The following is a 13,676-nucleotide window of genomic DNA, read 5'->3' as shown; positions in this document are numbered from 1 at the left end:
GGCAGGTAGCAAGGGACAAAGCTGGGGGCTTGCTGAAGGGGGGGTCAGTCCGGGGGGGGGGGGGGGGGGGGGCGCGCACATGCGCCCACATGCGCTTGCAAAGAGTCAGTGCAGGCTCAGCAGACTGTATCCCTGGCCCTAGAGAGAGAAGGGCTACATGGAGGGTTGCAGTGAGCCTCTGAAGCTAGCATAAACCGCCTGAAAGCGCAGGACCCACGGGGACAAGGTCGGAGCTCTGCCACACCATATGTTAATGATCCTCTCTCAATCAGGTTCACACAAAACCTGGTTTGTTGGGAAAAGTCTGTGCACCTCATTTTTATATTTTAAGCAGACCATTCTTATCACTTCCATAACTAGCTAGTGTGATTGTGTATAACATGGGAGGGGTGACTTGTGAAAAAATGTAAAGGTCAATTTTAAATTTTTTTTTAATGAAAATTTAAAATTGTTCAGGTCCCCAAATCATGAGCAAAAGGCATATCAATTTCAGTATGCCTTTGGGACAAAACCTAATCCCATTGTAGACAATGGGACTTTTGGTATTGACCTAAGGCAAGATTATAATGGCACAAAGGGCAGTTATGTACCCAACTTGCTTTGAAAGTCAATGGGAGTTAGACACATAAGTGGCCTTTGTGCCTATTGAAAATCTCCTACTGTATGTTTAGGGTGAACTGAATCTTTAGAGTTTCCCAAACAGCATGAAAATATGTGTTTAGCCACATGATCATGGTCACATTTTCAGCCTATATTTGTAGTGCTGGATATTTGGAGGCCCCCTAACCACACGCTCTGCTGCAGTCACAGATGACAGCAGCAGACATGGGCTGGGAGCTGTGATTATTGCTCTTTGCACTGTCCTGATGGCCACCTTCCTCCACACTGCCAAAGAGCGGGAGGGGAAAAAACCACCCCGCTCCATATTGCTCAGAAGTCCTCCCTTTCCAGTTCACCCTTCAAGGGTTTATTTTTCTCCAAGCAAAAAGAATACAGAATGTGTTTCTATGTATGATTAAAAATTCCATATTCCTGCTTACTTAGAATTCAGGCTGCATGCAAATAGAGCTGTTACAGAGATTCTCCACAGGGTAACAGCAGCAGCAGGGTGGGGCCAGCAATGATTCCAGAGAAGCTAATTTAGTACCAGCAATTCCCAACAGGCACAGAAAAGCAGTTTCGGCCTCCTTCTCCAACTCTCAGCCAGTAAGGTTTGTTATATGGCTCTGCCGAATAGGAACCCTTAATAAAACTTAGATTCAGGCTGAACAGCACAACACAAACATGGTGGGGTTGGGTTTTGTTTTTTTTCCACCTTTTAAATAAATTCTGGTTCTTGGTCAGTGAAGCATAACTTCACTGCTCAACTAGTGGGCCTGCTACCTTGTGGCACTGGCCCAGGCTATTCATTTCCTGTTACAAATTTAGGATCAACTTCAGACACTGAAATGAGTTAGAGCACAGCTTGTTTGGAGAGAAACTCCCAGGTGGCTGTGTTTATGGAGTACGATTTCTTAATAGTTGCCTACTTCTCAAGTCCACAAATTTAAAAGCTGGCCTTTCAGCATACAGGGTCAGTTTTTCTACAGCTGGGAGAAAACTGGTAGAGAGGGAAAGCTCAGGTCTTTTAGCAGATCTGGAAGGAAATTTGTGGTTGGGACTTGGGACAGTGGACAGCTGATTAAAATCACAGCAACAGACTAATGTAACCCTTCTGCCCATCAGAGTTGGCAGCAAGAAGGGCCGGGTTCAGTGTCTAGGGGTTCCATTCCAATAACACAATGCAAAACCGGCTCGAACCCCCACGCAGTGACCTGGGACAAATATATACCACCCCCGCTGGGCGCCTTTAAGAGGCAATACTTCCCCTCTCGCAAGCACAGAGTCTGAGTGTAGCAAAAAGCCTTTTAATAACAGAGAGAAACAATGTGGCATTATGTTGGGGAAACACCACCAACAGGATTCATAACACAACCCATGAGCAAAAACCCATCCCAAGCAAATTGGGGCATGTCCTTTCCCTTTGGTTCTTGAGTCCAGCAACCCAAAATCATCCAAAAGTCCAAGGACCCCAAAGTCTCTGTCCCTGGTCAGAGTTTATCTGCAGAGTTTTACCTCCCAACCTGGGTGGAGATTGGGGGGGGGGCGGATTTCAGGGGCACCTTACATGGTCCAAAGCTGATTGCCCCACCTCTCCATGGGACTCTGCTCTGCCAGCCACCCCCATGAGTTACTCCAAGCATCCAACAAACTGCTCTGCCATATATCGTCAGACTCCCCCACTACTTAACACAACATCAGTGATTTCAGTTCTTACTAAGTTTAGCTCTTTTGTGATTTCAGCTTTTAATAGGGGCACCTCAGTGCTGGTACATCATGAGTCCAAAGTGAATTCAGCTTAGCAGCCCATAACTAGACTCCTAATAGAATCAAAATTAGCTCTAATATTTTACAGTGCAGAAAGAACATACAATTAGCATGTAAGGCCCTTACCAGAGGACCCATGCCACCCAGTATTAATACCTGACCCTAGCCTTTCTCCATTCAGTGGGTTTTGGAACCCATGACCCTTGCCTAGCAAGTGCTGCTTAGTTGATGGTGAGTCCCTCCATCATAACAAAAGGCCAGGTACAGTTCCACTGTCCTTGAGTCACATAATCAGGATAATAGTTTATTCCTGCCCCAATAACAGAGAAACTGGGGCTCCTACAGCAGCCAAAGTGACCACCTAGGCAGGGTGGGTGTGTCTATGCAAATGAGATCAGCCCCTGAAGTTCGTTTCCACAACCCACCATGACTCACCACCAGATGTCAGGGTAGAGCTCATCCTGACTCTGCTTACACTAATAAGAATGATCTTTCGTTTATATAACAGTTTATGTCCTGAACGATCTCACTGCGCATTAAAGCATAACTGATATACAAATAATGCACAGAGACTGCTTTGGCTACTACTAAAATGCAGCCACCTCTGGGTTGAAGTGTGGCAGCTGTTCAGCAGCACACAGCAACACTACACAACAGTTTAGGAACACTATCCAACTGAAGACACTGGAGAAATATAGTTAGGTAGAATATAATTAGGATGTGGCCAGGGCACCAGCACTAATAATGCGACTACAAAAAGTGTTAGCACATCTTTAATGACCATGAGTGGTCTGGACCTTGATTTTCTATCTAATTCAAAAGATAGACAGCAGCACAGGGACACCTAACAAAACCTATGGAAAATGTGAGCATTGAATCTTGAGCCTTCTAAAACATAGCATCCTGGCTTCAAAACTTTCTGTAAACATGGGCAGAGGTTGTTAGCACAGCTACCAAATTCAGAGAGCGAGAGCCTTGTGGAGATTAGCATCCATTAAACTCTAACCTCCAAGTGGGTGTTCCTTAGAGATGCCCCATCCAAGTATTAGCCCAGTTTGTGAGCATCCGTCTTTTGCTCTTGCGTTTTAGTCACTTTCCCAAAACCTAATTATTTGTGGATTAATTTCTTACTTGTAAATATGTGAAAGAGGAAGTTTTTTTCAAAGAAATTCTATGTATATTTACCTGCTAGTCTTTAATTGTCTTTTTGGATCTGTTCCAATTAAATTAGTGTGTGTGGATCTGTGCCCATTCTAAGTAGCTCCGCATACCAAAAACAGTTTTGAAATGTTCAGTTAACCAGAATATAATGCACAAGGACAAACCAATTCATCCATTTAAAAATGTCTTTTTATGACCTCAGAAACAACTAGAAAGCTTTTTTTCCCAAATGTTGTGAATTTCCAGCCAAGAATGAATGTTTTATGGCCAGTTTGTATAGGGAATTATGTAAGTCTCTCAATTTATAGTAGCCTGTAGCCATACCATCTTGTGCTGCTGTCTTGTGTAACCCTCGCAAGCTAAGAAAGCTTGGACTAAATGAGTTCTTGAATGGGAGATCTGTAAGGAACACCAGACCGAGCTGCTGTGCACAGTGATGCTGATGATTCAGGAGGTGGGATTCTTCCCTCTGAGTTACTACTGACACAGTGCTTCATCAAGAAGTGATGTTCCTCTTTTTTGGATGAGATGTGAAAGGCCCCCTAGATGTCTTTGTGAGAATGTGGATGTTAAAAACCCAATGTCACAGCCAAATTTCAATTTAGGTAATTGATATTCTGCCAGACGAGGGCCCTGATTATGGAAAGCACCCACCACGTGCTTACCTGCTTTACTGAATAGAGAGACTTAAGCGCACCATTAAGTACGTTCTTGAATCAGAGCCTAAATTCCACCCCTCTGAGGCTGCACTTGGATAAGATATTCATTTCCTGTCCGAAACATTATATACTTCCTATATTTTCTTAATGATCATTGGCTGTAACATAAGCATGTGATCTCTAAGAGATGAGAATTATTATAGGTGGAATCAGACAATTGTTCACAGAAGCAGTAGAGCAAAAAAACCAAGATGGCTCATGCAGTGCACACAAGTTCACACACTTATTTAAAAAACAGAGATGGAGTCCTAATGCATCACTCGTACATAGCACTTCTGTAAAGTGCATGAAGAGCCTCTGCGGAAAAGTAGGTAAGTATTGCTGTTGTCCTGCGGGTGAGTAAAGAGTAAAAGAAAGGCTAAGGCCTGGATTTACAGAAGTACTTTGGCGCCCAAGTCCCAGTGTTAGGCTTTGCTGTGATTTCACAAAATTGCCAAACTCTGTAGATGCCTAAACTCACTGGATGCCTAAGTTCTTGCAGTTACCCAGTTCTCTGGGTACCTAAGTTTCTGCCTCTGGGTGTGTGCACTGCTGCCTTTCTGTAGCGTCCAGATGCCTATCTGCCACCTAAGCCCTAGAGTGATTCACAAGCCAAGGGAATACAGGCATTTAGCGGCCCAATTCACCTGCAGGGCCTGATCCAGTTGGTGTGCTCAGAGGCTGCATAACAAAACAGCTGTGGGGGAAAAGTTCCCTCCTAACTTCTAGCCTACAGGCTTGGGTACTCACCTGGAATGTGGGAGAGCCCCTAGTTCAAGTTCCCCCTCTGCCAGAGAAGTAATTTGAACAGCGATCTGTCACCTCTCAGGTACATGCCCTAACCCACCGGGCTACAGGGGTGTGGAGGTCCCTCAGTCGCTCTTATTGAAGCTGTTCCACGGTGGCTATATACTCAGAGTGAGACTGATGCTGGAACCGGTAGAATAGAGCACTCATCCAAGGGCCAGTCTCCCTGCTCCACAATGGCACAGCTTCAACAGGAGAGAGGGCGGGAGCCCCAGATCAAAATGTCCCATAGCTCAGTATTTAGGGCACTCACCTGCGAAATGGTAAATTACTGTTCAACCCCCTTCTCCGTATCTGGTGTGGGAAGACTTGAACTGGGGGGTGTCCCACATCCAGTTGAGCCCCTTTACCCCTGGGGTAAAGATTATGAGGGAATGTCCCCTGGCTTCTTGCAAAAAACACATTAGGTGCCTAACTCCGACGATTGTTCACAGTTGAGAATCACTAGCAAAACTAGGTGCCTCCCTGAAGCCTGTACACGTAGGGTATCTCCACGCTGCAATTAAACATCCGTGGCTGGCCCATGTCAGCTGACTTGGGCTCCCGGGGCTCAGGCTGTGGGGCTGCAAAATTGTGGAGTAGACATTCGGACTCCAGCCCAAGCCCAAATATCTACATGGCAACTGTACAGCTGATCCCTGAGAGCCTGAGGGAGCTGACATGGGCCAGGCGCAGGTGTTTAATTGCATTGTAGACATACCCTTTGGCCCATTGGTCTGACCCAGTATGGCTGATTGTTCTTGTATGTTCTTATGGGCAGTTTTAAATAAAACCACTTGCCTCAGGACCGGAGAGGAGAGGTTGGAGCCAGTCTAGCGCACAGCCATCCACAACCCTGTCCGATTTCCAAGCAAGAGTTATGGAAAGTATTTCACTTGACGATAGAAAAAATACCTCAGTTATGAAAAAATTACTCTTAGCCCTTTGGCATTACGGTGACTCCTCCAAGCTCAGCTGTTCTTTGACCTGGGCTGTACGCTCAGCTCACTACAGCTGCTGCCCTCAGAAGCAGGCGTAGGGCTTGTTGCTTCCACTGCAAAGTTCTTCTGCTTGGCACTGTCTTTCTCTTCAGGTTCTGACAGCATGTAATCACTTAGTGTTAATGGCACCAAACAACAAGCTTGCATCCTAATTATTGTGATTATTCCTTTCTTCATGCATTAGCCTCGGTTAATGTTGTTTTTACAACTGAGGGCCTGGGAGGGGAAGAGCAATATTGTTGCCCTTAGGAAGAGGGAGTGATGAACACACTGCTTTCCGTTCACCTGCCTTAAAGTTTTGGACTACAATTAGACACAACTGCCTAAGGTCCCCTTGTTAATCTAGCCCTAAATCTAACATATAGGCACCAGTAGCATGCTCAGAACCCCTGCTCAGCTTCCACCTAACCCTGTAGGCGCCCAGGTTTCCACTGGTAGAGTCCCTTCGGTGCCCCCAGTTTTTGCTGGTGGGCATGCATAAACATACCTCAGGCCTCACACTGTCAAGCAGCTTGACACCTAGCTTGCGCCGAGCTTGTGTATGGAACCTCATCCAGGCAGAGCAGGAGTTGGTGGTGCTGCCTATCCTTATACCCAGTGATTTGGGCAATCAGCTGGGTTGGTGAAAGGACCTGGGTTCACATCCCTGCCCCAAATCAGGCAAAGCAGGGATTTGAACTTAGGTTACCCACATCCCAGATGAGTGCTCTAACCACCAGGCCATTGGGCATGGGGGACAACCACCACCATCGCCTCCTTTTCTTGTGCAGGTGTACTGTGCACACCTACGAAATCAGGCCCCTTAGGCAAGCGAAGCAGGGAAACAACAGCAGGGCTTAAGTGTGAGTTAGGCTCTGAGCAGCTCAGTGATTCCAGGTCTTACAGTGGCTTTGCACATGCCCCCTGGCAGAAACTTAGGCAGCACCACCACCATGTTCTCCTTGAGAAAGGGCTGACCCAGCTTAGTTGCCTGACTCCAGGAGAGTGGTTGGGGCTGTGAATCCCAAGCAGAGATAGGTGTCGCAATGCAGCCCAGACTAAGGGTTTGGCTACACTTGAAATGCTACAGAAGCACAGCTGCTGGGCCGCTGTAATGTTTTCATGTAGATACTCACTACATTGATGAGAGGGGTTTCTCCCGTTGGCCTAGTTAATCCACCTCCCCAAGAGGCAGTAGCTAGGTCAACAGAAGAATTCTTCCACTGACCTAGCACTGTCTACATTGGGAGTTAGCTCAGCTTAACAACATCGCTCAGGGTGTGTTGATTTTTTACGCCCCTGAGCAACGTAGCTGGGTCATCGTAACTTTTGAGTGTCGACCTGGCCTTAGGGGCCTGCCTCATACCGTCTGAGAAGTGGGTTTTAAGCGCGCACACACGGCGTGTAGCTGTATACAACAGGTTGCCCCTCTGATTGGCATTTCCTACTAGCTAGCTTAAGTGGCTCACCACTCAGTTTGTGGGCTTTTCTGTAGCCTGTTCTTAGGCACCCAACTTTCCACAGGCATTTTATAGGGAGCTTGGGCATGTGGATTCTACTGGGCCTAAAGTTAGGCTTTGCAACACTGAGCCTAAATCTCCTTGGTGGAGCTAACCCTTAGATGCTTTTGGAAATTTGATGTCTAAGCTATAGGTATTTTCCCCAGATGTATTTACTTACATGTTTTCAGTTGGATCCCCTTTTATTGCCTATTCATACTGCTAACGTTTCAAGGTCCCCGTGTTCCTATTATTTTGTCTGTCCTCGCTGCTGGTGGTAACACCTCCCAGTAATTTGCAACTTTAATTTAATGGGCTGCTTACATAGTCTTCCAGATCATTAATGATGATGTTAAATAAAACCAGACCAAAACATCTCCCTCTGCACCAAATATTGCTTCTTATAATTACCCCTTATTTATGATTCTTCCACCACTTTTTTTTAACCCATGTGGCAGTGCTCCTAGCCAAACCACTTTGAATTAATTTGTCAAGTAAGATGTTGTAAGATTACCCTAGCAAGGGCTTTAACGGAAGAATACAGACACAGCCACTGTGTCTTGTGCCAAACCCTGAAACCTCTGTCTTCAGCTGTGCAAAGGGACACAGAAGGACTAGCAGCCCAGTACATATATGGCCAATTCCCACTCTTTTTTTTTTTTTTTTTTTTTTTCAAAAACACGCTGAAACTACTGTGTTCACATTCCTTCTGTACCCTATGGCAACAGAGTGACCCTATGCCAGATCGTATTGGTAAACTGGTATGCGAGACTGTATTGTGAATAGGGACGTGTTATTTACTCTTTCACATAACAAAGGAACTAGTGGTCACCTGATGAAATTAATAGGCAGCAGGTTTAAAACAAACAGAAGCAAGTATTTCTTCACACAACACAGAGTCAGCCTGTGGAACTTGTTGCCATGGGATTCTGTGAAGGCTAAAAGTATAAATGGGTTTAAGAAATAATTAGATAAATTCATGGAGGCTAGGTCCATCAATGACTAGTAGACAAAAATGGTCAGAGATGCAACACAAGACTCCAGCTTTCCCTAAACTCCAAGGATCACAGACTGGCCACTGGACTAGGTGGCCAATTGGTCTGAGCTAGTGTGGCCATTTTTATGTTCATATTGTACCCTTTTGAGCCTTTAGAACATAATCTTTTCTGGGGCAGAGATGACATCTCAGTTTGGCACGTCACCATTGTACTGTGTCCATGTGGCTTTATCCCACATGTAGCCGGCTGTGTGTGTCTTGTATCTTGTGTTCTTTAGAAAGTCCATGCTGTTTAGTTCTCATAATGCCACCGTCCTATGTACTTATACATAACGGGCTGTCATGCTATAAATAGCAATTATTTATTAGTAGCAGTATTACAGTAGTACTCAGTGCCCCATCAAGTTTGGGACCCCATTGTGGTAGGCTCTGTGCAAGCACAAATTAAACAAGCTTCCCTACCCTGCAGCATTTACAATTCAAGACACTGATCCTTCAAACACTTGTGCACTTCAGTGGCATTATTCCTTACATAAAGTTACACCTGTGTGTAAGGATTAGACTCGAAAGACAAGATGTAATGAGTCAGTGTAACTAACAAATGGAGGGAGGGGATGGGAGAGTTAGCAATATATGACTAAATAAAGTCTGGTTGGAGATTCCTGGTTTCAGTCTTGCTCTCTCTTTTTTATTTCATTTATTTATTCATTTAGACAGGCTAGGTGGATGAGGTTATATCTTTTATTGGCCCAGCTTCTCTTGGTGAGAGACAAGTTTCCAAGCATATGCAGAGCTCTACTTCAGGTCTGGGACAGGTAGTGGCAACAGCTAAATACAAGCATGGAATAGATAAGGCATTAATACATGTTGCAAGAGACCATTCAAGATGAAGGGGGCAGTTAATACCGCTACAGTTATAGGACAAAGGAAGGTTAGTAGGCTACAAATCGTTATAAAAAGCCATAGATACAGTATCTCCAGCCATGATTTTTTATGTCAAGTGGAGTTATGAATTTAAGTTCCCAGGCTTGTGTTCTGAAGGTGTTGTGCAGATTTCTGTTGAGGACGAGGAGCGAGAGGTCAGATATGGAGTGGTCATTTTGAGAAAGTGTTTTGGTGTTATCTTTTTTCTGTAGGAGTTCAGTTGAGGGCAAATTCTAAGGCTACACAGAATAGATATTAGTAATCTCACAATGAGTCTTTGCTTTTTTGAATATTGGTACAACACTTTATTCAAATCCTCTGGTACTTCCCCATTTCTATGTGACTTTTCAAAAATAATTACCAGTGGTTCAGTAAATTCATTAGCAAATTCCCTTAAGACTCTGGGCTGTATAATCAGCCAGCCTTGCTGATTTGTATATATAAGCTGATCAAATGTTTCAAATAAACCCAATTTACCTGCATTCAGATTAACAGTTATTTTGAAAAGGTCTTCATTATTTCCTACTTACTTGTGTATGTAACTCATACTAGTCTTGTTTAAATCCTTCCCTCTTCACTGTTTTCAGTACAGGTTTGTTTTTATCCTCAGAGCCTGATTCCTCCTGAAGATATTGACCACTTCTTGTTCTTTACATTCTTCTTTTTTCAGAGGCATTTTGGTTGGTTAATTTTTCATGCTGGCGTCTTTTAGGATTCACCATTCACCCCATCCTTCAATTTCAACTCTTCCTCTTATGCTGCAGCCCGCTCTGTATGTTTATTGCTTCAAAATGAGCTCTATGAAATCTGTGAATGTACTACTTAGTGTTAAGGTCGGCGAGCCCAGTCATCGGCACAGAGCCTCTCCATTAACCCTCCTTTGTTCAGTTTGCTTTATTTGCAATATATTTAAAATTTGCAAAGTTTTAAAATGTGCTAATCTTTTTATAAACTAGAGCACCCAGCTCCCCACCCCCAGATACTGTTCGGTATCCATAGCCATTGATTGGCTTTGTATGCATGCTGTAATGCCTTCTGCCAGACAGCACTCACACCAGCAGCCACATACAGGCAGTAAGATGTGTTTCTGAGTCAGAGAGAGGAAAATGGGGGTGGAGAGGGTTTGGCTCAGGGGAGAATGTAGTCATGACCCCAGCCTCCACAGTGAAAGAAAGACAACTGACCATTGAAGGGGTTGAATCGAGAGGGTTTTCATTGAGCTTGTAGTCTTGGGGGGAAGCTGTTTCTTCCTTTACAGCTTTGGCAAAGACCGGTGGTGTAAAAATCCCATTTTGTATGCACAGGACTGGGAGCCAGAAACTTCTGAATAGCAGCTACATTTGTTTATACACTTCTATGTGGTGCATAGGTGTGTATCTAGGCCTGGTACATTGCAACAGTGGCTGTACTGTTGATACCCTCTATAGGCTTGAGAGAGTCATGTCTTCCACAGTTTCCCTGTTGTATGTTTAAAGTGGGAAAGCTTACCTGGGGGATGGTGGGGCAGCGGAGGTAGGGGAAGGTTATTAAGATTAATGGAAGGGGCGTTCAGCTTTCTAAAGATGCAAGTGTTTCTTACTATTTTAACAGTTATCCAGTTAGGCTTGTGTTGCAAAAGGGCACTAAAAACTACAAGAAATTTGAACTGTTTTACACGATATTAAGCAAAACTTTTCTTTTCTTTTTGTGTATAGTGCTGTGGTTCTTGATGGAAAAATTTATGCCACCGGTGGAATTGTTAGCAGCGAAGGACCTGCGCTGGGGAATATGGAAGCTTATGACCCTAAGACAAACACATGGACACTTCTCCCCAATATGCCATGCCCTGTGTTTCGACATGGCTGTGTAGTTATTAAAAAGTACATTCAGAGTGGTTGATGCTACCAAGGAGTTGGATGGAGAACTAGTTTTGCCTGCCCAAAGCAGGCAAGAAATAAAAAAAAGCTATTACAACAAAAATAAATAAAATTAGAAGAACAAAAACACAAAAGCAACGAACATATTGCTCTAAAGTTTTGAATATTCTCTACATTGAATGTAGAAAATCATCTTCACCTTTTGGTGAACAAGGAGCAGAGAGCTCCGTGCTATGTAAGATAGTGTAACTTAATAATACAAGTGTGTCACTAGATGTTGTAGTGGCACTTGTTACGGATGTAGGCTTTTGGTCAACCCAGGTGCAATAGAATTTCACATATTTTTTAACTAGGGGAAGAGAAAAATCTGCATTTTACTCCTAGAGAGCAAGCTTGATTCTTAAAGTAACTGTGCAGAAGATTTGTTTTAATATTACACATTAGGCATCAGACTATTTGAAAGAAGGTCAAAGTGTCCTTATCACTTTGATTCCCACATTTGTTTTTAACAAATACATGCTTTTCAATACCAATGACTGAGATATATCTTGTGTGACAGCTGGCGTAGGTCAATGTCAGTCTTCCATCAGATCAAATAAATACTGCAGTTCTCTAGAGCAACACCAAAAAAGGAGAGAGAGAGAGAACTGATTGTAACAGCACTCTATGTGGAAAAAGGTTTCTTGGGTTGTATGGACTTCTGCCCCCTACATGGCAGCATTTGTATGTTAGGAGTGGAGAGTGGTTTCTATCTTGTTTTCTAGGGTATGAGCAAAACTTGACAGTGCTTGCAACCTCCAATGCAAATTTTTTTTTAGATTCCAGAGGCATTTTCTTGATTAAACTAACCTCTTTAAAATATTCTGATTGGAATCATGTTAATAAAAACAAACAATATGATGTGGGATTTCCACGATTTCAGTAAGTTATTTAAGAAGCTGCCTCGTGTTATGGTTTATATACTCATTTTTGGATCATAATCAGGATTCCTTATGTTGGGATATATGCCACTATCTTTGTTTTTAAATTACATCTAAGAGGACATCTTAAAAAAAAAAAAAAAATCTTATCTCCCAATTAAAAGATATGGAAGTCTTAAATGCAAACTTCTCTCATTAAGAAGCATCAGAATGTTTCAGAATAAAAACATTCACATGTTTTAAACACACAAGTTTAAATCCCATAATAGAAAATGCATTGGGTGAAGCCCAGTATAAGAGAGACAGAATGATTACTGTGTAGAGTTGTAAGTATATGCACAGCACAGGGGTTATATTTTTATATATATATATATAAAAACATTGTCTATCCAGAGAAGCATTGTGATGTGAAAATTCTTTATAAATTTGTAAATGGAATGATCAAATGGGAGATGAGCAGAGAGATATAATGGGGGAAAACAGATTCTTACAGTTAACAAATGGAAAATAACCCTGAGCAGATGATTTGTGTGATTTCTTTCCAAACAGAACAGCAGAAAGAGAAAGAGTTGCTACATTTGCCTTCACAGTTTTAGATTCTAAATGCCATGGTGGTAATTCTGTGGAGAGATTCCTTTACAGAACGTGTGTATGATACACACTATGGTCAATATCTAGTTGAATTTCATACCAAATATGTTAGCCTTTTTGTATCAGGGGAGGTCTGGTTACAACTTTGGGGAAAACAATGCAGATGGTTAGCCAATCACCTTAAAGTTATTTTATTAATAATTGTTTATAAAAGAACAAAATAGGATGAAATTTGTATCTTGCAGTATTTAAAAATAATGTGCTCAGTCAGGTTATAGGGTGACTCGCGTCTCTCTCATTTTGATAGTGAAGTTCCAACCTTTGTTATGCAGTTGTTTTGATTATTTATTCTTTAGAGAAAAAAATAAGCACAACAAAATTATATACATAATATGTCATTTAAAGTATTTATGTCAAACAGGGTACAAGTGTGAACCTAAAGATTGGAGCACAAGTTTCTAACTGCCTGGGGCAGGACTAATTTTAGTGTTGGTGTGTGTCTACCTCCAAAGGAGGTGCTAGCAGTCAACAAGACCTAACACATTCAACATTTCCAATTTAGCTTATTTCTTCATTTCTCACACTGGAGCAAAACTGGCTATTTCTGTGACTAATATAAAACAACCAGGGTTCTCTGTAATGGCATTGTATATAGTTTATGTTTACTGTTAAGTTGTTATATTATAATAAATATATTTATAGATCTAGATTCATCATCCAGATTGGATTAATTTTGTTAAGAGTGAACACAAGGCAATGCCACATTAATGTTGACATTAATTTTCCTTGCAATCATGGAGGAAAATGCTTTTGTTCCAGCTAGATCTCTCTCTGGTCTAATTTTTCTTGCTAATATTTAACTGACTACTAACTTCCAACATACCTGCATCCTAGTTT

At 42.6% G+C, this 13,676-nt stretch overlaps 1 protein-coding gene across 5 annotated transcripts in view; it reads left to right on the top strand.

The window, feature by feature from the left end:
* Positions 1-13,676, top strand: part of KLHL29 (kelch like family member 29) — a 573,096-nt gene extending 559,420 nt beyond the window's left edge. For all 5 annotated transcript variants that reach the window (XM_043542199.1, XM_043542201.1, XM_037893987.2 and 2 more), the window contains one exon: positions 11,107-13,676. In XM_043542199.1, coding sequence (XP_043398134.1) covers positions 11,107-11,290 — 184 coding nt within the window. In that variant the 3' untranslated portion in view covers positions 11,291-13,676. The remainder of the gene's footprint in view (positions 1-11,106) is intronic.

The sequence above is a fragment of the Chelonia mydas genome, chromosome 3 (assembly GCF_015237465.2).
Source record: "Chelonia mydas isolate rCheMyd1 chromosome 3, rCheMyd1.pri.v2, whole genome shotgun sequence".
NCBI classification, from domain to species: Eukaryota; Metazoa; Chordata; order Testudines; family Cheloniidae; genus Chelonia; species Chelonia mydas.
Note: the sequence above shows the minus strand (reverse complement) of the source record. Positions and strands in the feature narration are given on the sequence as shown.